The 22,663-nt window shown below is 43.8% G+C and overlaps 3 protein-coding genes across 5 annotated transcripts in view; 2 read left to right on the top strand and 1 right to left on the bottom strand.

The window, feature by feature from the left end:
• The first annotated feature begins 248 nt into the window (after positions 1-248).
• naa50 (N-alpha-acetyltransferase 50, NatE catalytic subunit) lies at positions 249-3,847 on the top strand. Of its 3 annotated transcripts, none has more exons than XM_015027741.1 (5): positions 249-446; positions 1,714-1,847; positions 2,790-2,909; positions 3,002-3,068; positions 3,277-3,847. In XM_015027741.1, exons 1-5 carry the CDS (start codon positions 439-441, stop codon positions 3,452-3,454), a joined length of 507 nt encoding a protein of 168 aa, XP_014883227.1. In that variant the 5' UTR covers positions 249-438; the 3' UTR covers positions 3,455-3,847. The 3 variants fall into 3 exon arrangements, with proteins under 3 accessions (XP_014883227.1, XP_014883226.1, XP_014883228.1); XM_015027740.1 differs by having other exon boundaries at positions 250-446; positions 1,711-1,847; XM_015027742.1 differs by lacking the exon at positions 249-446 and adding an exon at positions 628-948 and having other exon boundaries at positions 1,711-1,847.
• A 1,647-nt stretch (positions 3,848-5,494) lies between these two features.
• On the top strand, positions 5,495-15,505 carry usf3 (upstream transcription factor family member 3). The gene is made up of 7 exons (XM_015027739.1): positions 5,495-5,633; positions 6,051-6,177; positions 7,010-7,041; positions 7,180-7,262; positions 7,355-7,451; positions 7,971-12,805; positions 13,218-15,505. Exons 2-7 carry the CDS (start codon positions 6,134-6,136, stop codon positions 15,009-15,011), a joined length of 6,885 nt encoding a protein of 2,294 aa, XP_014883225.1. The 5' UTR covers positions 5,495-5,633; positions 6,051-6,133; the 3' UTR covers positions 15,012-15,505.
• Positions 15,506-16,197: 692 nt separating this feature from the next.
• boc (BOC cell adhesion associated, oncogene regulated) overlaps positions 16,198-22,663 on the bottom strand; it is a 33,242-nt gene continuing 26,776 nt past the window's right edge. The window contains exons 7-18 of the mRNA XM_015027738.1: positions 21,951-22,223; positions 21,585-21,853; positions 21,337-21,502; positions 19,989-20,051; positions 19,541-19,750; positions 19,087-19,262; positions 18,713-18,935; positions 18,429-18,614; positions 18,140-18,342; positions 17,555-17,637; positions 17,314-17,456; positions 16,198-17,187 (exon numbers count right to left, since the gene is read on the bottom strand). Coding sequence (XP_014883224.1) covers positions 17,021-17,187; positions 17,314-17,456; positions 17,555-17,637; positions 18,140-18,342; positions 18,429-18,614; positions 18,713-18,935; positions 19,087-19,262; positions 19,541-19,750; positions 19,989-20,051; positions 21,337-21,502; positions 21,585-21,853; positions 21,951-22,223 — 2,162 coding nt within the window. The 3' untranslated portion in view covers positions 16,198-17,020. The remainder of the gene's footprint in view (positions 17,188-17,313; positions 17,457-17,554; positions 17,638-18,139; positions 18,343-18,428; positions 18,615-18,712; positions 18,936-19,086; positions 19,263-19,540; positions 19,751-19,988; positions 20,052-21,336; positions 21,503-21,584; positions 21,854-21,950; positions 22,224-22,663) is intronic.

The following is a 22,663-nucleotide window of genomic DNA, read 5'->3' as shown; positions in this document are numbered from 1 at the left end:
CGAGACTTTACGATTAAAAGGCGGTTTTCATTTAACTTTGATTATTTTACCCTGATTTTAGACTCGCAGGTTGGTTTTACACGCAAATCTTAAATTTACGAGGATGACTGCTCTAGATTTAATCTTTCTCATAAATAACTAGTAATTCTTAATGTTATCATATAGTTTGACTTATCGTTGTTTAATTATACTATCTCCTTCAGAACGGAACACAGCCTAACAGGCTAAATTCAGGACAAATCTTTCTAGTGACGTAAGGGGTTCAGGGTTGACAGTCTGCCGTGGTAGTGTGGCGGCTAAGCTAACTGAATCCTTCGCTACATGTGGAGGGTAGAACGGGAGGCATCCCTGACCCTTACTCTGTTAAATTTCTTAACTTGTACCCCAGACAACGCCTAAGTCAAGCCTAATCTCAAACAGGGATAATATCTGTGTAAAATGAAAGGGTGAGTCTAAGCTTTTTGAGTCACGAATATGTAGCTTAGCGAGACTAAAGTTTTTCATGCCTGTCTTTTTTTTCTTAAAAGGGAGGTGGGCATGGGGGAAGACGACGCAAACTAGCCAACTAAGCTGAATCTATACAAGTGTATGGGGTGATATGAACGACAAGACAGCTAGTGAAACTGCTCTGTTGCGGTTGTTTTTATCTTAAGCCGCTTTTCTGTTAGTCCACACCGCTAATATGCTAAGCTAACCAGTTAGGTGCTACTAGTGGGAGGCTGAGTCAGGGAAGCCTCAAAAGCGAAGCTAAGCTAAAAAGACAGGACGGGAATATCCTGATTTTCTATGATTGCTGCGTCCTTCTACTTTACAAAAGCAGACAAATCACTGAACTAGTTATTGGTATAAACTGTACTAAATGCGTGTTCCAGTTGGACAGTCACCAGTACGTTAACCCAACTTCAGCTTTTTTAGTGTAACTCGATCTGTCAAAGTATCAGGAATGAAGTTTGCATTTACGTTTTGTGGTGCTCTTAATTGTACTGTTTGTGGCTAAATTTTCAAATGACACATGGACAAATTACGCTGAGCCTTGGTAATTAGGAAGACGAGATTAAATAAATGTTATTGAACATTCCTGTGAATAACACACGTGACCCGAGACCCTTTCTGCACTTGCAGAGGTCCTATAAATACTACACTGGAACCTTTACAGAGACAGTTTTGGGTTAGTGTCTCCTGCTCATTAAGCAAACCTTGGAACCTTGATGTAATATATGCGATTCTAAATGAAGCTACCAGTCAGAATTTACTGTAAAAATCAAAACTATTCACTGTAGATGTAATTTGTCGCCTGTAACACAACATATTTGTGTCCATTTTTAAATTTGGTTATAAATCAAGATAAAAATATTCTCTGCTAAGTACAATTTTCTGTCCACACACACTTTATCGACATTACTTAAGTTTGCAGATCACAGTTCTTTTCTTAGCATTCTTTTTATGTCTTTATTAGTATGTTTTAAATAAAATACTCAACAAATATTTGGAAGCATATCTGTATTTGAAAATTAATTATACTGAGTTCAGCCAGAGAGGGTTAACAGAATACTTTAGGTACTCGGAAGGGAAGAAAGAAATTGAGTTACATAATCATGTCGCTTCAAATTATGTCTTTTGTAGGTATGATCTATATAGCAAAATAAAATAAGACACAATCCTGCTACATGTACCTCTGTCAGCTATTTGACCGTTTTGCTCTTGTTCCAGTAGCCGGATCGAGCTGGGGGATGTTACGCCTCACAACATTAAGCAGTTGAAACGCCTGAACCAAGTCATCTTCCCCGTCAGCTACAACGACAAATTTTATAAAGATGTGCTGGAAGTTGGAGAGCTCGCAAAGCTAGGTAAGATATGTCTCAGCAGGTTGTCAGTAGGCAGTAGCTCAAAATCACCCTCTCCATAAAGCTTGTCAGCAGAAGAAAGCATGAAGTGCATTCAAATTTTTTCTGGTAGTCGGTTGTGTTGACTGTGGACATTAGAAAACCCAGTGGACAAACACCAGTGGATGACCATCAATGATGGGTAAATTCACTCTGGACCTGGAGCAACATGGATTCGGGGTCTCTCCACTCTTCATCCAGACTCTGGGACCATGATTCCCAAATAAGATGCTAAATTTTCTTCAACGCCTTTTCCTTTCACTAAACCTTCTATGAATATACTTGGACACAGCAACCCGTGAACAACCAGCTTGTTCTAGAATGACATTTTGTGCTTACCTTTCTTGTGGATGGGTGTCGGTGGCTGTCCTCTGGACATCTGTCCAGTCAGCAGTCTTCCCCATGACTCCCCATGTAGTCCACTGACCCCTGAGTGAGAGGCCATTCAAAAGCTCAAGAAACCTTTGTGGGGATTTGAGTTAATTAACTGATTAGGGAGCAGTAGGGAGTAGCTTCAAGTCACTACTGCCATGAGTTCTCTCTGTTTAACCTTTTCACAATTTGAAACATTTCTGTCACTGAATTTTGGGTTTTCATTATATTTAAGCCACAACCATCAAACTTGCAAGAAATAAAAACTTCAAATATATCAACATGCGTAATGAGTTTCACTTTCTGAAGTGACTGACAAAAAATATTAAACCTTTTCACAATGTTGTACATTTTTGAGACGTATCTGCTTTCCTATAACTTCCTAAATGCATACTGTTTAGTGTCCATACCTGAGGCAGTAGAGTAGATTGTCTATCGTAATATAGTAATCCTTGCTTTTTTGTCTTCATGAATGTGTTTTCCTGCCTACTAAAATAGTATTAACATTTTTTTTTGTTTTTTTTTGCCTTGCAGCATACTTCAATGACATTGCAGTGGGGGCTGTGTGCTGCAGAGTGGATCACTCTCAGAACCAGAAGAGGCTGTATATCATGACCCTTGGGTGTTTAGCACCCTATCGTAGACTTGGAATTGGTAAGAAGCTCTATTCATGTGTAAATGCTGCTGTGACTCATTTTGGTTTTCTGTATCATTTTTGTAAATTTGAATTCATGATTTTATACTAGGCACAAAGATGCTCAATCATGTGCTAAACATCTGCGAGAAGGATGGCACTTTTGACAACATTTACCTGTAAGTGTTTTTGACACAGGAGAAGTTGAGGGTGTTTGTGATGTTTGACATTTAAATGTTTTTGACTGAGAATAGATGTACAAGGGATTTGACTGTCTTTACTTCTCCTTGTATTTGGTCTAAAGTGTTATCCCTTTCACAGTGATTCAAGCGTAATTAAAAAACAGATTCCTCCAAATGTGCTAACTGCATCTTTCTCATTCCACAGTCATGTGCAGATCAGCAATGAGTCAGCTATCGACTTCTATCAGAAATTTGGCTTTGAGATAATCGAAACAAAAAAGAATTACTACAAGAGGATAGAACCTGCAGATGCCCATGTGTTGCAGAAGAGCCTGCGCAGTCCATGTGCGCCACCCAGTGGGGAGCTTCAGAAAGTAGAGTAGGGGCGCACACAGCTTTTTTTGGGGGGACAAAGAAAGGCATGTGTGCCCATCAACGCAGAAACAGAACTGTGACAGATGCCCCACGGTCAACACATTCAACAGTTTCTTCAAAAGGATGCTAGAAAGAGAAAACAGTTTTCCAGTATAAAAATTGCTGCATTTATTTTGCAAAGGTGATTTTTTTTTTTTTTTTTTTTTTTTATTGTTCCCCATTATTACATGCGGTTATTTGAAAAGTGACAGAAAACTCTGTTATCCATAAATTGGTTTCCAACGATGAAATGCCAACACTGAACATTAGTAGACACGGTGACGGGGGATGGTGTTCTGTTTGCTAAATCGTTCTGTTTGTGTTTGAGTTGTTTTTATGCGGTTATCAAACCTGATGGGGACATATCTATATTTTTGGAAAAAAGGAAGCGGTGAAAATGTTTGCCAGACCATCACTTAGCTGGTCAATTTGGAGTGCTAGCTGGAACTGACCCGTTGAACAGATGAGACAGTTCTCTCGCTACCTGAACCCTGGGATTCACGGGAAGTGAACAAGACCAGTTTGTTCATGCATCCGGATGGGAGGAGCAGAAATGTTTCCCCTCAGTACGGACACGGGGGGAGGCTGAATGGTTTGGTTGTGGTGGAAAGATGTTGGCACCACTCTTGATTTCCAGAGAACTTTATTCTCTAGGTTTTTAATTTAATTCCCCTAAACTTTTTTTTTTTTTTCCACACACTTACACAGCAAACGGCTCAGAGGTTCCCCTGGGTGTAAGACATAAAATTAGAAATGCTTAGTTTGGGGGAAGCCAAACAAGAAGTCTCAGTATTGGAGAGGTTCTGATAGGTGCATCCCCTCTCATTGACTTGTAGGGGATGTATCAGTAATTGACTAAATGGATTTGATTTGGCATTAGTAAATTTATTTGCTTAAGGTGGGTAAATATTGATTTCTTAAACACCTTTGGCTCCCAGTGTACTGACCTTACAAATAGCGATTTCTTCAAACTTAGGATGTTTTTGTTATTGCACCCTCATGAGTTTTTATGCCGTTCTGACGGTTTGGAGGTTTTGGTTGGATATAGACTCTTAACCCAGAAGAAGCTCTGACCCTGTGCATGCAAGGAGAGTTGTTCTCTCAACTGTAGTATACGCATGTTTTTGCTTTCTTTAAAAGATTTTATCTTTTCTGGAGCTCTATATTGTAAGACTTTTTAACGTCTAAATAAAGGAATTACTATTTGCAGTAAAGTTTTTTTTTCTCAGCTTGGTCGATTTCCTTTGCTTTGCAAATTGGATGTACCTCAGATCGATTTACAGATCATTGCAGAAGTGTCCTGTCTACACAGTTATGCAGTGTGGAAGAAAAAATGTACTCAAAAATCTAAAAAAAAAAACTTGGTGACAGGAAGTAACATTTGAACTGATACGGCTTTCCGAAATGGACAATGACCCAAAGTGGTTACAAAGTGGGATAATGAGAACAGTGTCCATGTTTTGTAACAAAGTCCTGATATCTGTCTGGTGTGTGAGCGTAACAGCCTACAACCAAAACTGACTGTTAAACCAGTTCCATCTGGAGGAATGAGCTAGAATCCAGCAAACTATTGTGAGAAGTTTGTGGAAGGAAACCTAGAATGTTTATGTACACTTATAAATAAATATGGCATGGGATTTAGCTAATAGAAATAATTTTGATAATTTGAAGTGATCTAAAACAAGTTTGGTCCGATTTAAATTCAGGTAAGTATCTTAATTTGGTAAAAGTGTGCTTTGAACTGTAATAGGAATTTGAAAAAGCATTTCTCCTCATACATATCTTTTTATTAGCCTACAACGTTTTCGTAGTATTTATGATATAACTTTATATTCTGAGGATATTTAAAAAAATTCTATATATATATTAACCCTTCACGATAGAGGAGGTACATATTTTACATGTATAAACTAATGGAGCCTTACTAGACACGAACTCGTACAGTGATATCTTCCTTACCGTTTTGTGATTGGTTGAGACTTCTTAGACTCGCGATTCCATTGGCTGTCTCGAAGGTACAACCCTCTTCTGCACGGATTTAGGTGTATCTAGATTGTTTTGAGAGATGAGCTGGATGCTCTGCTAGCTTAGCTCCTAATGTCTAAGTTGTTACTGGAACATATATTCACCACAATGCCGAAGTTAGAGGTTGGTAGAATTTACGTTTGTTGCACTACGCTTAGTTACATGGAACGTAAATTATTTCGTTTTTAATTTGTCCAATAATTATTTAGGTAACGGTAAGCTAAGATAGCTGTTGGCTAAACTAGCTTGTTTAAATGCTCAGGTTGATAGCTTTCTGCTATTTAAGTGACAGAACAGACGTTTGAACGTCATCTATTGTCGATGTGATTATGTTGAAGTAGAACATTTGTTTGAACAGTTTGTCAAAGAAGCTGTTTTTATGCAGAAGTTTACATGTTATAGCATTTAGGTTTGCAGTAAAGCTAGGTTACTCTGCACTAGCATGTTAGCATCCAGTTGCTCTGGAGGAAGCCCAAATGTAACATAGGAGTTGTTAATATGTAGCTGTTGATGATTACAGCGTTTTTGTGTTGTGTGCAGGACGGGAGCAGACCGGACTTAAGGTCCAGTTGTTGAATGCGTTAACTGGCACGTTTCACCATTCAGGCAACTGTTAAAACAGGATGCCAGAGATGACTGAAACTCAGACACCTGGTCGAAAACCCAAGTGAGTATGCTTATATAAATATGAACATGTTAAGTTTAAAGAGAATGGGGATATTCAATACGTGGACAACGCTTTGCTTAAATAGACAGGCTCCCCATTCTTTGGTCTTTTATTTATTTATTTATTTATTTATTTTTTACAAAGAATATAAATATTGCACTGTCATTGATTGTTTTTCTTTTTTACTTTTTTTTCTCTTAATATAAAAAAAGCGTTCCTCTTAAATCCTTTAGTTGAAAATTATCCTCCATTGTTTTATGATTTGTTGCTCAACAAATTGTTGATCATTTGATTTAAAACCATTAGATATGTCTTAAATCACAGTTGTTATCACAGTATCAGTGTTTGGTATATTGTAATGGCAAAGGATAACAATTACAAAAACAACTCAGAAGTGATTTGAACCAATCTGTAGTCTGTTTAAAAGTTCCTGAAAAACATTGACCATTTTTAAGTTGTTTTATTGCTTATTCATTTGTCTCAGTCCATCGACTATACCTGCTAATCCTTTATTAACCTTTATTAACAAAATAAAATGTAAACAAATGTCCATTGAGTTCTGTAGTGTGCCCTTTTTATTTGTTTCTCTTGATTGAAGTGAGTCATGCCAAAGTACAGGCTGATCTGGGATTGCTTTGTACAGATGCACCCCAAGTTCATATTCATCCTGATGATGATGGCATCCCATTGCCTAACTTAAAAAAAAATACTCCAAACATGTTTCTAATAATTTATTCTTTTTTCTTTTGAAACAAATGGACCAAAATCATATTGCCCACCTATAACCTTTGTAAATGTTTTCAATGCATTATCAATTCTTCACTTTCTGCAGAAAGAAGAAAAACAAAGAATCTCATAATGCAGGTAACATCATATCTGCTACTTTTGAAACTTTTTAAAAACTGCTAATTAATAACAGTTGAGCTATAGGTCTTTTTTTTTTTACCTAAAATTTGATTGGATTATAAAACCTACTTTCTCTTTGTTTGTGTTTGCATATAGTTGAGAGACACAGAAAGGAGAAAATTAATGCGGGGATTAATCGCATTGGAAATCTTCTGCCGTGTTCTCAGGCACTTAAACAGGTAAATGGCTGCTTTTTATTGAATTACAGTCATCCATGTGTCTATCTAGTACAGTGTGTATTTTTTATTTTATGTCAATGTTCTGTTTTTAGAGTAAGAACATGATATTGGACCAAGCTTTTCGCTACATTACTGAGCTGAAGAAACAAAATGATACACTGCTTCTGGAAGGTGGTGATAAAGTCCAAGGTCAGGGTTTTTTTGTACTTTTTTTTTTTCATGAACTTTAAAAGGATCTTCTATTTATCCCACAACCCTCAATCAAGTCTACCAACTGCGAAGTGACAAGCTGTGCTTGAAGTTTTTATGCATGCTAACAATAATTATAATAATCAAAATTATAACGCTATACATTCAGCCTTGTTTCTAAAAGTAGCATGTGGGACGGTGTCCGGCATCTTTTAGATGCATCTCTGGTCCAACATACCTGAGGCTGAATTACCGCCTTAGTATTCAGTTAAATTCTCCAGAGTCCTGCTAATAACCTCATTATTTGACTCTGGTGTGTTGAAGCAGAGGCATATGTAAAAGTTGCAGGGCACCCAACCTTGAGGGAGCAGGAAGAATTAATGGCTTATTTAGTCCTGCCCCTAAAAATTGCATCTATTAGAAAAAAGAAAACCACTGCACAGTTATGCTCCACTTGATGTTTATCAATCACCTAAGTATTTATTTAAAAATACAAATGCCTGCTTTGTCTTTATGCAGCTGAGGAGATCCGGAGACTGCGGCGTCAGTTGGATGAACTGAGAAAGGAGAGCGCTCACTACATTGAGCTCCTCAAAGCTCATGATATTAGCCTTTTAGAGGACCCAACTATTCACTGGAAGGGAAAGCACCGCTGTGCCAAAGTGGCAAAAGTGACTCCTACCCATCAGCTCCCGAAGAGAATTGTTGTTTATTCCAATGGCAATGTGATCGGCCCTGCAGGGAAACAGGCAAGCCCGGGAAAGAAGTCCTCTGAAGCAGTTCAGCCACCATCTGATACCAGATTGCAAGTTAATGGAGCTCTACTGCAAGTCAGTACTTCTTCTACCACCCCTGCACTGCTCCCTGGCTCAACCACGACACCCTCTCCGTCAAAATCAGGTCTGAGGATGTTGGAGCAGTGTGTGGTTGAAACACCTGCTGTAGGCCCTTCTTTGGCGCCTTCTGTGTCTTACATAACCCTCCAGATCCCTGCAGCCACCACATCCCTGCTCCAGCAGGCGCAGCCCGATCCCCCGCCTCAGAGCATTCCCTTAGTAGCTAATTCAGCCTCGCCACATACCACTGAAAGCACTGCGCAGTCTGTGTCCACACGCACTACATCTACCCAGACCATAACCTCTGCATCATCGGGGGGTTCCTCTTTGGGGACACCGGACTCTGCCATCAGAACTGTAAGCTACACTGCAGTTCCTGCCAATCAAACTGTTCTTAGGGCTGGAGCTGCAGGCAGCACACAGACGACCTGGACAACATTGCAGATGGCAGGAAACACAGTGCAACCAGTTTGCCAAAGTTTGTCTACACCAGAGGTTAGCAGTACCACCCAGACGGTCCAGCAGGTTGCAGTATGTCCTGTGGGCAGCAGACCCTCTGTTAATCCTGTTCAAATACAGCTGCAGCCACACGTGCCTGTACAGCAGGCACCTATCACAACTCGTATCCCAGCTAATCCATTCAAAAGTACCACTCAGCTACAAGCAGCAGTTCTAAACCGGACACAGCCTCAATGTGCGGTTGTACCCCAGTCAGCCATAATGCCGCAACCAGCTGTGATCGCTCAGCCTCAGCCTGCAGTTCTGCAGCCAGCGTCATTGGTTCCTCATCCTCCAACAGCCCTTCTTCCACAGCCTCAGCAAACCCTGGTTCCTCAGCATCAAGCTGCTGTGCTACCCCTTCTGCAGACCATGCAGGTCCTGCAGGTCAACCCAGCCGGTGCTACTGCTGCAGCACCAGGTGTAACCGCACCTCAGAGCACGAACAATCCAAGTGTTGTCATCCTGCAGCAGGCCAGTGCCTGCCCCACTCAGCAGGTTGTGAGAGAGGACATTTCGAATCAAACGCCTTGTCAGCATATAGTGATCATCCAAGCCCCCAGTCAGGCTGCGTCTGCTCCTCAGAGCTCCCAGCTGAGCATTGGTCCTCCCTCACTCCCTGCTGTTTCCACTCAAACACCAACCACAACCAGTTCAGTGACTGTCCCTCCTTTACAAAGTGTTGGGGGAAAGCAGCTCGTGCATATCCTGCCTCGTCCCACCCAGCCTGAGGTGAGCCATCCTCTGCAGGTCAGCCAGGGATGCTCCTCTTCACCAGTCTCCACAGCCCCACAAACAATCACTGTGAATGGCCAGGTGTTTGCTCTGAAGCCAGTGAAAACTTCTGATAAAGGTGGCTCCCAGATCGGTCCGAGCACCCTCCAACTGGTACAGCCCACCACCACTGAGGAGCCCACTACTAATGTGGCCCTCAACAGTTTAGGTGCCCTTAGCAGTCTCAACCAGAGCATATCTCAAGGCCTCCCTCTGTCTTGCCAGAGCAGTGGTCTGCTTACCCCTACATCATCAGTTGGTGTTACTGCACCTTCACCTGGATCTGCACCTGCACTACCTGCTCAGCAGCTACAGGTTCCGTTGGGGATAGCTGCCAGCACCTCTAAGCCTTCAGGAAAAAAGCCCCACATGGTTGTAAACACAAAGAGAGTGGTTGCTAAAAGGACCAAATCTCCCAAAAAGAAAGAGCTCAGGACTGCACAACTAATTCCTCTCAAAAAATCTGCTAATGCTACTGCTAAAGATAGCCAGGCAGTCCAAGATAAAGCATCTCAAGTTTTACAGTCCTCAGCAAACATCCAACCAATGGACACCACAATTTCAGAGTCGCGAAATGCTGTGAGCTGTGTAGCACCGGGTCAGGACACACAGCAAATGATCGTGTGCAGTTCATCCAGCAACTCTGTTGTATTTTGTCCGATGCAGGATAAAAGCCCTGTCTGTGCATCTCAGAGTAACTCGGCTGCACCAAAGGTCGTATGTGAAACGCCTATCAAGCCATCAAGTGGCTCAGCTTTAGCAGTCAAGACTAAAATTACTCCAGTTTCTAACAGCAGCTCTGCTGTAACCAAACCTTTGGTGTCAGAGGTTAAACAAGTAACTGTTAAAACTACAACTACCATAATGCAAAGCCTGCCAGCTGCTGCTTCTTCTGTTGCTAAACAAAATAAACCCACAGTCACCTCTGCAGTTTCCAGTGACCCTCATGTAACTTCTGCTTCTGATTCTAGTTTGTGTTTGCCCCCAATCTGTATTCAGTCTACTGCATCAGTGACTCAGAATACCAACACAGTGCAACCTACTGTTCCCCAGAAATCAAAGATCCAAGATCAACCATCTTCTTCTCAGCCCACCACTTTATCCTCTTCTCAGCCCACCACTTTATCCTCTTCTCAGCCCACCACTTTATCCTCTTCTCAGCCCACCACTTTATCCTCTTCTCAGCCCACCACTTCATCCTCTTCTCAGCCCACCACTTTATCCTCTTCTCAGCCCACCACTTCATCCTCTTCTCAGCCCACCACACCTGTCATCTCATCACGTATACCCACTGATTTGGTTCCAGACGCCTCTGTTGGAGTTTCCACATCAACTATAGAAATTAAGAAAAAGGCTAGTACTGCAAGAGCTCCTTCACAACAGACTGATGTGAACATTCCCCCACCTTCCTTGTCTCGTCCTGCAGAAGTCAAACCAACTCAGACAACAAGGATTGACAGGGATGCTCTGGAGGAGAGGCCTTCCACAGCAGCAAGAAAAGAAGGATTGGTTGGGGTGATGTCTGAAGCTCCCTTAAAGAAGGACTTTGCAATGTCTCAACAAGTTTACACAAACCTGGATGACCAGGCAATGGAGCAGAATATTACGTCCAACAGGCAGACTGATTCTCCAATGACCACAGGGGGAGCTGGTGGTCGAGGATTCTCTGTCGCGTCGATGCTTCCTCAAGGCCATAGCATCGGTGTGTCTTCCGGCTCCTTTGGATCATTTGCATTTACATCTGAACAAGCGGAGATGCTCGCGTTGGCGATGCTAGAACAAGATAGCCCAGAGAGAAGAAGTGGAGGATGCTCAGGGGACAACACTGCTTCAGCTACATGGGACTCCCCCAAAACCCCACCAGTGTCTTCCAGCAGAGACAGAGGCTCAGCTGGGCAGCCGGGCAAGATAACCAAACTGATGGACCAAGTTGCGGCTAAACACCATGATGTGTCTGTGAGTGGGCCAAACAGACATCTGCAAAATATTGCTTGCTCAAAATCTCAACCTCTCCCTCCAGGACAGTCTCAGAGTTCAACCCAAGGTGGGACAGCCGCTAGCCTCAGTGTTAACAATCTGATCAGATCCAGCTCCAGTCACCAACCCTATCCCAGTTCCCCCAGTCTGACCGCCCAACAGGGGTCAGTTCCTTCTCCAGCCGGGACATCTACTCATATGTCCCTACCCTCAAGCAACGCCATCTCAACCTGTTCAGGCACTGCCCAAGTAGCAGAGTATGCCGCCTTGAAAAATAATGCTATAAGAGGCCCTCCTGGAAGTGTGGTAGGTGAGCGACATGGGAAGATGATCTCCAAAAGACAAGCCCCAGAAGAAGCGATGTTAAATGCAGGAAAACGACCAAAGCCTTGCCCTCCGCCGGGTAACCCAGTGGGCCACATGGATGTGAAAGCACCAGACCACAGTCAGATGATGTTGGGACAGCTGCCGTCCACCTCTGCAGCTGTAATGACTAGGATTAATTCAGAAAATGGAGGCCCTCTTTTCTCATCAAACTCCTTCATGAGCCCAGTCGTGCGCCCCATTGATGGTCACTGCCCAGTTCAAGGTCCTCCTGAGCAGAACCAGGCAGGCGGGCTTCATCTGCCACAGGGTCACCCGCAGCATCCTGTTAGCCAGCCCAGTCAGCATCTGGGAGGAAACCTTTACATGAAACAGCAGCAACAAGAGCAGCAGAGACACCATTTATATCATCTGCAGCACCACCTGACTCAATCTGACCCTGCACAGCGCCACTCACTACACCAGAGGGCACTGCAGGAGCAGCAGCAGCAGCAACAACAACAACAACAACAACAGCAGCAGCAGCATGTCCAGAAGAAGCGGGGAATCGTCAGAGGGAATCAAACTGGCTCACCTGCTGGCTTGCAGCAGAAGCAGCAACATCACCTGGAAAAGCCTGGAATTCATCAGCATTCCCATCAGCAGCAGTCACAGCATCCCCAGCAGTCCCACCAACAGCCTCAACAGCATCAACAACCAACACAGCACCAAGCGTCTCATCCACAACACCAACAACAGCAGCAGGCGCACCAGCAGCCTCCCCAGACTCAACATCAACAGCAGCAGCAGCAGCTGCAGCAGAACTCTCATCCCAGACATCCTCAGCATTTACAGCAACAGATTCAACAGCAGCACTTTAGGCATCAGGACAAGACATGTGAGGCCCAGTCAGTGGGATCCAGGGCCCATCACAACAGCCACCTGGCTCAGCAGGACCACCTCAAGGTGGGTATGGGTAACATGTTACTAATGTATAGTTTATGATCATTTGTTTGAATCTAAATGAGAAATACTGCTAAAGTTCATCCTCTAAGTTATGAACCTTGCTTTTGATTAGTAGCACCTGCTCATTTTAGATGGTGGAACCTTTCTTTCATTCTTTCTTTTGCTGTCTTCCCTTAGCACTTTTGCTCTTGTGTCTTTCGTTCACTCTTTCTTTTGCAATTTATTTCAACCTTTCTTTCTTTCTTTTGAAGCAGGGAACTTTTACTATTAAAAAGGTAAAGGAATCCTGGAATTGGCTGACTGAAATCATTTTTATTTATGATTTCTTGTAATTTGCAGAATTTCATCCTTTTTACATATTTACTGAGGAATATAAAGATTTTTGTGTCTTTAACTTGTCGTTCTGCTGCAGTCTGGTCAGGACCATAATGCTATGCAGAGGATGATGAGCTCTAGAAGTTTAGAGCAGCAGCTCATCTCTCCTCCTACCAACACGGTGTCGCGTTCATCTGAGCTGGCCTGCGCTCCGTCTCGACAGGAGCGTCACCGCGTGTCGAACTACTCTGCAGAGGCACTCATCGGTAAAAGCTCCACTAGCGGGGATCAGCAGCAACGCATGGCTCTCCATCTCCAGCCCGGTCGAGGTGCCACCCAAGAGCAACCAGACCTCCACAGCTACCTGGACACATCGCGAGGGAAGGCTGGCATTGTTCACAACCCTCAGAACCGCCTTTCATCCGACCATTCTACATCTGCTGACCAACGCATATCTGAGTGTCAGTCCTTCAAGGCAATGGCTGGTGGAGGGGGAACGCATCAGCTCGGCAGTTTTGAAGCTCAGGTCTCTCGTGGGAGTGACATGGCCCCCAAGTCGGTACCCCCCTCTCAGCGGGGCCCTCAGGGACAGCAGCAGGGAGGATTCAGGATGAGTGTCGGCCCCACTGCAGACGTAAGAAATCGTGGCAGCTACAGTGGACCCCATCCCGGCCCTCAGGGAGTCCAAGTTGGTCCTGCGCTGCCACGGGAACAGGAAGCCTGCCACCAGAGTTTCATGCAAAGCCTCCTCTCTCCACACCTTCCTGAGCAGAGCAACCATCAGCGAGCAGTTCAGTGTTGCCCCCCAGTGACCATGGAGTACAGCTGCATGCCTGGAAGTTCATCAGGAGACATCCAGGCCAAATCCTCCAGTCCGAGCGTGCCTCAGTCCCAGAAGGCCCCAGCTATGCGACTCACAGAGGCCAACAAGGGCCACATTTCTCAGGTCAGCAGTAATATGCACGTAGGGCCCGGCGTCCGAGCAGGTCTGCCCCACCCTCCGACCCCCCACAGCAGCTCTGAGCCCGGCCGCTCCTCTGCCATCCCTAGACCCCCCGTTGCTGTCAGCCAGCATTCCCGACATATACCCAGAGACGCTCATCCCGTCAAACTGAGACATCGATCGGGAGCGCAGAGACCCACCAACCCTTTTGAGGCAGAGAGCCACCTACCTCTGCCCTCGGGGGGAGGGGTCCTGCTGGGCCGGACTCAGCCTGGAGGAGAGAACCGCCGCACCACCATTGTGTGCTTGATGGCAGACGGCGCACAGGTTCCCAGTGACAACAATCTTGTTGCTGACCAACACCTGGCTCAGAACTTTGGGTTCCCCTTTATTTCAGAGGGAGGGATGAACCCTCCTCCCCCGATTAATGCAAACTCTACATTTATCCCTCCAGTGAGCCAACCCAGCACCTCTCGCACACCGTCCCTCCTCCCCGTGGAGCCCCAGAACACTTTACCCTCCTTTTACCCCTCGTACTCTCCAGCTGCCCATCCCAGCCTCCCCGGTGATGTCGCCCTCCAGTACTTCCCCAACCAAATGTTTACAAGCCCGAGCACCGATAAGGCCAATGCTCCTCCTCTCAACAACAGATTCAGCTCCATCCTCTCCCCGACGCGGCCAGTGGGGTTCGGTCAGGCCAGTTTCCCTTTGCTTCCTGATATGCCTCCCATGCCGTCGTCTGGAATCACCCCTCACATCTCCAACTTCAGCCTCACCTCGCTGTTCCCCGAAATCGCCACCGGCATGCCCTCGGATGGCTCATCCATGCAGATGTCCCCTCTGCTGTCCCTGACCAACACATCATCAGCTGACTCAAGCAAGCAACCCAATCGTCCGGCCCACAACATCAGCCACATCCTGGGCCATGATGGCAGTTCAGCTGTGTGATGAGTTTCAGTTTAATGCCTTTTTGGACTGTTGTTCAAGAGCAAACAATTGCATTGTCTGTTTGAAATGTGTAGTTTGTTTCAACGTTAAAGAAAGAAGTGATGAAGCACTTGATGTGAGGGGATTTGTTGTTTACATGTCCACTCAGTTTCAGTTTTTTGTTTTGCTTTTCTCTTTTTGACATGCCTAATGTCATAGTAATCATTTAAAATTTCCATAAGGCTTTTGGATTTTATGGAAATAAGTCCCGTATGCTCCTTTTCGAAATGTTGGTTAAACTGGTTCTGAAGAAAATATAAAAGTTTAGAACTTGAATTTCGGGTCAAAAGGAAACCTTCTGCACAGTTACTAATTTAATTTACTAACTTATCAGGTTGTACTGTACAGATTTTTCGAAGAGCTATTTTGTAAATACCAATATTTCATATAAAAGTTGCTAGATTATGTATTTGTAAATACAAAATTGATAAATAAAATTTATAAGGATAACATTGTCATTTCCGTGAGTTGTTTTGTCTTGTTTTCAGAATCCAGTTTATTTTACAGAATTAGTATTCAAAAAAACATTTTAACTCACCTGAGTAGGCAGGAAGACTCTCCAGCAGTGATCTGCATCACAGCAGTTATGAATTAGCTTTTGAAAAAGACGCTGCTTCAAAGGCAGTGAAGAGGAGGCCCAGGACAATCTAATGTTCATATGAACAATCCTTCTTTGCGTCATCTCTAGATGTTTGCTTTAGCTAGCATACTTATTGATAACTCTAGTATTTTGCCTAACTTTAGCTTTTGTATACCATTTCAAACATGCTAATGTTATAAGGATAACTGTCATTAATCTGCCTTTTTTTCTTGCTGCTAACATGTTAGCATATTAGCTGCTGTCAACATAGATTATCTGTTGTGCTAACATGCCATTTGTAGCTTATTTGAGAACACCAACGCATAGATCTGAATGTTGTATGACACAAGTATATCAGGCATTGAGCATAACACCCAACAGCAGATAATGCATACTCTTATTTACAGCATAATGCTAGCTTGTTTGTTGTTTATCCTTTTTCCACGGTAAATCATTTTTAATAAAATGATTGTGTTGAGCATTTCACACCAAGTGGCTAGTATATTATAGCCGAAACACCAGCTAATGACTCGAAGCTAGACAAAAGAAACAAAACACCCATAATTATTTTATAAGCTTTTTATTTACATGCAATAGTGCTCCAGCATGTGCAGAAAACAGCCTGCACTCTTTAGGGAGTGTAGATTCAGGATCTCCTTCATTTTGATCACTTTTATGTAATACTTTTTCCACTGACCTGTCAGGAAGGAATAATACTAACACCTGTCACAGCTTCCACACCTGGCAGTCTTTTGGTAACCAGCGAACAAGTAAACAGAAGTGGCTGCAGAGTAAAGTTCAGCTTATCGATGACTGTTATTTTCCAGAATCTCTCCCATTCAGTGATGATTTTTTAAAAAAATACCATAAACTCCAACAAATAAATAACTATACACAATATATAATCTCATGTACACTACTGAAAACAATGATTTTAAATTGCATACACTTGTTAATAGTTTGTTAATGAAGAGCAAAGTACATTACGTTACAGCTGTACACAGTTTTCGGTTCTTGAGAACGTGATGACAGCACCTCATAATTACAGCATCTGATTGGAGAAATGGTCCCTTTGTTTCTGATCTGCATAAAGCTAAACACAATGAACATTTAGGAAGGGGTGATGTCTGCGAAGTGAGGAAGGAATGGACGGGTGAGGTCTGGATGTGGAAGTGCTGAATAAATGGAAGTCGCTCTGGAAATGCAGACTCCCTTTGTCAAGGATGTAGAGTGAGCAGATATATGAATTAATCATGTTTTTATATGAAAATACCCATATATACAGTATAATAACACAATTATATGTACAAAAGCATAAATATATAAATATTCTAATACAAAAATAAATATATTCTCTTTTTTTTTCTTTCCTCTGTTCACCAAGAGTCTGTTATGCATCTGTGGTGTCTGACGTCCCTACATTCTCAGAGGACACTTCATTCGGGAGGATGTTTACTTCCTGTATTGTATCTTGGGATCGTTGCATTGTGGTTGTGGAATAAGAGGAGGTGAAAACGCCGTCGTCCTCAAGTGACAAAAGACGGAGAGGTTCCTGTTCTGCAGGAATGAAAGAGAGCAGGTAAAAATATTTTTAAGATTTTTACATTGGGCAGAATGATGCTCAAATCTCAAAGGGTTATTTGCCACATCTGTCCCTTCCATATTAGAAGAATCCACACTTACTTTGATTGATGTTCGGCGTGCCGTCACCAAACCCAACACCGCCTCCTGCTTCCTGTGAGCTGAGAAATTCATGGGAAGACGCCAGAAGCTGATGAGTGGAGTCGTCAGGAGAACAGTGGCTCTGTTCCTGATGATCCGCCTCCCTGAGAAAAATATACATTTACAATGATAGCAGAAAGTTTTTATTTTTAGCTTTACTTACTTAATGAAATGCCATTCGTATAATTTAATAATTATTAACCTGCTGGAGTACTGGTAAAGAGGCAGATGTCCATTTGCCTGTGGCAGAAGCGTGTTGCACTCCAAGTCACAATCCACTTCATCCTGCAAAGTAAGACAACATAAAGGTTTTTATTCAACAATAAAAGAACAAAACATTATTAGTAGTAGCAGAACTGTTATAAAGTTTGTTAGTCAGCAACGTAAAAAGAACAGGAACTATTGCCAAATGTTTTTTGTGAAAAAACAAAAAGGAAAACACCTTTCTGTCCCACCCAAGTGAACAAACCTAGCCAGAAATTAAAATTAGCAAAAGCTTTGAGTTCATTGTCTGGATTGAGATGCAACATTTAGTTATTTAATGAATGTGCTTTTTGGATGAAAAAAAAAAGGCTTACAAGTATTTCTAGTTTAAAATTAAGCTAATCTCAACCAGTTATAGCCTACAAATGTATTTGTAAAAACATTTTCTTAACTGTTCTCACCAGTATGTTGACACTGGCCTTTAAATGTGCAGTTTTTTGTTTTTTTTTACACAGTTCCTGAAATTCTATTACTGATTTTTGTTCCAGTGTACCACATGTCACTTCAGTCAAAGTGTTTTCACCTGCTGCAGTCCTGGAAGGCAGTGCTGAGCTTTTCCGTTCTGGATGTACTCTCCATTTGCGGGGTAAACGCTGCGTGAAGGAGTCATGTGAGAGTCCAGGGGGCAGTGTCCAACCAGGGCCAGTCCCTGCAGAGGAACCATGGTGTACTGACACGCCGACACCGGAGCAGCCACAGTTGGGAAGCATAAGTCTGACGCTTGCTCTGCAGGTAATGGAGTAATAAATTAGGACACGTGCAAAGGCAACAGCCTGTCATCAAAAACCTGAGGATCTCTGGGGAAAACTCACTCTGCTTGGCCCAGGCTCTCCAGAGACAGAACGGGATGAAGGCGACAATGATGAAGACAAAGGCTCCTAGGACAATACCAACGATGAGGTAGGGGAGGTCACCAGGCCGTGGCACCAGCACGCCGGGGGCTTCAGCCTCCGGATCTGTAGGCTCCGGAGCCCGAGGTCGCGGGTTATTAAGTCGGGCTGAGGAAAAAAATAAATAGAAAAGGCTTAGGAAGATCTTGGTCAGATAACGACATGTTCAAGAAAATCCAACAAACATCCTCTGTAAATGCTCTCACCTTTAGTTTCAAGGATTACTACGTTGCCAAACTCGCTCTCGCCCTTTTCGTTGAAGCTCTGCATCTTGATGTCATACGCCGTTTCCGGCTGCAGGTCGGTGATCGAATGCCAGTACCGGTCCCCCTCCACCACATCCTTCTTGTAGTCGCTGTCATTATCGCTGTCCGTTGGGCGGTAGTAGATGTAGAAACCATAGATGGGCGTGTTGTTCACAGGATCATACTATAGTGAGGAGGTAACGATCACAATGAGCTTTATATCAAACCCAGTTTCCCCGATGTTTTTTTTTTAAGTACATTTGCAGACTTAAATTGGCAAAGTTCAGACATTTCAAACCCTCCCCCGACTGTCAAAAATGTCTTTGGACACGTACCGTCCACTTCAGGATGATCGTGGTCTCATTGATGGCTTCGTTGTAAGTGATGTAAGGGCCATCAACGGGACGCTCGTGGGTTTTCCCACCCACCACAGTGTAGGCCTTGGAGGGGGCGCTGGGTGGACTGGAACCGATTACGTTCACGGCGACCACACGAAACTTATAGGACGTGCCTACAGGGGAGAGGAACGAACATTCGCAATCAGCGGCCCCAGGCTACTCAGACACTTAAAAGGCAGAGTGAAGCAGTTTTATGTTTTCTTTCTCAGAGCAAATGTTATGTTAATTGTAACCTAGTTATGTTTTGATTAATGTCAGTAATCACTGAAATGGCTTTAACTATACTCATTATGGTGATAAATTTACCGACCGAGGAACTTGTAATTACGTAGGGCATCATCGTCATAATTGCATGGAACGACATCCGATAACTCCCCTCCTCCAAACCAACCTTTCTCCAGGCCCGTGATTTCCACAGACAGCCTGGATGGGGGAATGTTCTCCACCGCCGTCACCCAGTCCTCCCCGGGCCTCTTCACCTTCTTGTACTCCACCCGAAACGACTGAATGGGGAAGCCGCGGTTGCCGCGAGGAATCCAAGTCACGTACGCCGAGGTCTCCGTAGCCATGGAGACGGTGGGCTTATCGGGAGCTTCGGGAGCTGCGGAGAGCAGGGTAGGGCGGGGTCAAATATGTAGCGACAATATGGAAATAAATCACAGCACAACAATGCAGCCTCAAAGTGCTCAACTTACTGAGAGCTCATCCTTCAGACAGAAATGCAAGAGAGAAAACTGTTAGAGGAGAGGGTTAGTAGCTGAGGTTAGTCCTAGTTTAGGCCTTTGATGCCATTAGTTGCTGTTAATCAGATTTGTTGCATTCGCAGGTAGAAGGCTTACGAGAGAGGCTTGGTGAAGGGACAGCTGGGGTTTTTGGTGGGTCGTTGGACGCTCCTTTACGCACTGAAGACAGAAAAAAAAACTGTTTAGTGCTACAGATATTTTCTTAAGTCGTCTTAAGAAATAATGCAGATTTAATTTCTTTTTGTTGTGAACTATGGGTTTAAAATGGTGAAATCGATGACGGTGCCTCATAAAAAGGGTTCATGCACTTTGAAATTTCACACAATTTGTCACACAAAACCACAAATGACACAAAAAAGTGCAGAGCTGTTATGTGGAAACAATAGGATACACAGTTTTCCAACCGTTTTCACAGAAACAATAAAATCTACATATTTAGACCCTTATCCAAGACAACCCAAAATAAAATCAACTGCAGTCAATTAACTTCAGAAGTCCGCGTCTGTGTTGTTTAATCCGAGAATAAATCTCACGGTTCTGTGAAGACCTTAGAGGTTAGATGGAGAATATTAGTGAACAAACATAATCATGAAGACCAAGGACCATAGCAGACAGGTCAGAGGTCAAATTGTGAAGAAATGTAGACCTTCTATAGAGTTCAAACCAGGCTTGAAAATCTCAGAGCACTGTTCAATCCATCTAAAAACGGAAACCTGCAGGAAACTGCAAATCTACCAAGAGACGGCTGTTCATCTAAACTGACAGTTCAGGCAAGCAGAGACCAATAATCAGTGAAGCAGCCAAGAGGCTCAAAGTAACGCTGTGAAATGAACAGATCCACAGCTCAAGCGGCAGAATCTGTGAACACAGTGTATTATAAGGCTGGCGGGCCGCCACGCTTTACTTGTGCCCCCACCAGGCCTAGCATTGCTCATTTATTTTATTTTCTTTTTTTTTTTTTCTTTTATGTTGGCCTTTTTTAAAAAAAGTCTTTATAGTTGGTGTTCAGATATTAATCTTCCAGTTTTCCAATGACACGTGATTATCGAGTGAATTTTTTTCACATTTTCCATCAACTTTAAGCATTTTTCAACTCAGAAACACAGCGGGCCACTGGATGAATGACTGCCGGGCGCCCCACCCGCCAGGCTTAGCAAGTTTTCTGGGGGGAAACATTGCAACATCATGACTCAAGTATGAACACAGTGAACAAGCAGAAGGAGGAGCTCAGACAGATGATACCCATATTGAATTTTTAGGCCAACATGCCATTCCTTTGGTATAACATGGTAGTTCCGGCAAGGTTAGAAACCTTAGAAGGTTTAGGCAAATATTCCCCACTTCTGAATGGAAAGGTCCCCCCCCAAAAAATATTTTTTTACTCAAGAAAGAATTACATGGGATTGAAAATATGCCAATAAGTTATGACATGTGTCTGTCATACCTTTGCCAGTCCTGAAGGTCATCATGGCCGGCTGTCCCAAACCAGCACAATTCTTTGCAGCCATCTCTACTTCATACAAGCTGTCTGGCTGCAGTTTGGTTAGAATCAGCTTATGGAGGGAACCTGAGATACTTCGAGTGATCCACTCAGCAAGAGGGGGTCCCTCCTAGAAGTAAAACCAGGACTTGGTCAGAGAGAAAAGAGGAAGAGGTGCCACGTAGATTTAGTTTAGTAAGAGCCCTCGTTACCTTTCTGTATTTGATCACATACTCCAGCACAGGGGACCCTCGTTCATGCCGAGGCCTCCAGGTCAGCTCATAGTAGTCGGCCTTGCCTGTTCGAGGCTGGCTGAGGATAATGGGGGCTTCTGCAGGTAATATTTGTCCCGGTAACGAGGAGCAGTCCAGAGGCAGCGTGGCTCCGGCGGTCCCAGGCCTTACAGGAGGCTGCTCCTTCAGCACTTTATCGGGACTGAGGGGGCGAAAATTAGGGGGCAGCCTTCCCCGAGATGAAATCCCTAACAGAACAAAGAAAAACACACACCCTATCAAATCTGAAGGCTTCCAGATACAGAGAGAAACCTCGCTGCGGAGCACCAGTTTACAGCAGCTTACCGGTCGATACCGTGATGAGGCGAGCAGAGGCCTGCGAACTGCCCAGCCCGTTCTCCGCCATGCACTGGTACAGGCCATCGTCCTGAGAGCTCACGTTGGAGATGCGCAGCGCCCGCGAGGTGAGGCGGTGGCGGGAGGACTGAGCGAGGGGTCGGGCGTTGTGGAGCCACGTCACTGAGGGAGTGGGCTTTCCTCGGGCCTGACAGATGATCCGCACAGTTTCTCCGAACGCAACCTCCTGCTGCTGCAGCTCTATGGTCACCAGAGGAGGCTCTGCAGGAGGAATGGTACACATGAGGGTTAAGAGTCTGTGGGTTTTATGTAAGACACCTTAGAGCGGAAAGAAAAGGATATTTGGTTTTCCGCATTTTGCATTTTCAAAAACCTGAAAGAATTTTCATGTATTTAGTTCCTTACTCTGATACCCCAAAATGAAGCCCGAGGGGACACAGCAAATATATGGACGAAGGTGTTCCCATCACATGAGTCCAGAACTGAACGTTTTTTAGTCTATGTGCAAATCACTGAAACACGGTGGTGGCTACATTATGCTACAGGGGGTTTTTCTTCACCGAGTAAAAGAAAGCTGGTCAGAGGTGTCTGGAAAGTCAATACAGAAAGAAAACCCGTTAAAGCCTCCAAAGATGTTGAGACTGGGTGAAAAGTTTACTGCCCAGACCCTAAACATGCAGCCAGAGCTGCAATGGACAGGT

The sequence above is a fragment of the Poecilia latipinna genome, unplaced genomic scaffold (assembly GCF_001443285.1).
Source record: "Poecilia latipinna isolate Pla-1442-1.1 unplaced genomic scaffold, P_latipinna-1.0 Scaffold106, whole genome shotgun sequence".
Classification (NCBI taxonomy): domain Eukaryota; kingdom Metazoa; phylum Chordata; class Actinopteri; order Cyprinodontiformes; family Poeciliidae; genus Poecilia; species Poecilia latipinna.
The sequence above is the reverse complement of the archived record's forward strand: the minus strand, read 5'-3'. Positions and strand labels throughout refer to the sequence as shown.

What these genes read in the sequence shown, in the direction of transcription:
- naa50 (XM_015027740.1), top strand. An exon ending in CTATCGTAGACTTGGAATTG is followed by an intron (nt 2,910 to 3,001) that starts GTAAGAAGCTCT and finishes ATTTTATACTAG; the next exon opens with GCACAAAGATGCTCAATCAT. An exon ending in ACTTTTGACAACATTTACCT is followed by an intron (nt 3,069 to 3,276) that starts GTAAGTGTTTTT and finishes CTCATTCCACAG; the next exon opens with TCATGTGCAGATCAGCAATG.
- usf3 (XM_015027739.1), top strand. Translation starts at nt 6,134, where the DNA reads ATGCCAGAGATGACTGAAACTCAGACACCTGGTCGAAAACCCAA. An exon ending in AGGTGGTGATAAAGTCCAAG is followed by an intron (nt 7,452 to 7,970) that starts GTCAGGGTTTTT and finishes GTCTTTATGCAG; the next exon opens with CTGAGGAGATCCGGAGACTG. An exon ending in CTCAGCAGGACCACCTCAAG is followed by an intron (nt 12,806 to 13,217) that starts GTGGGTATGGGT and finishes GTTCTGCTGCAG; the next exon opens with TCTGGTCAGGACCATAATGC.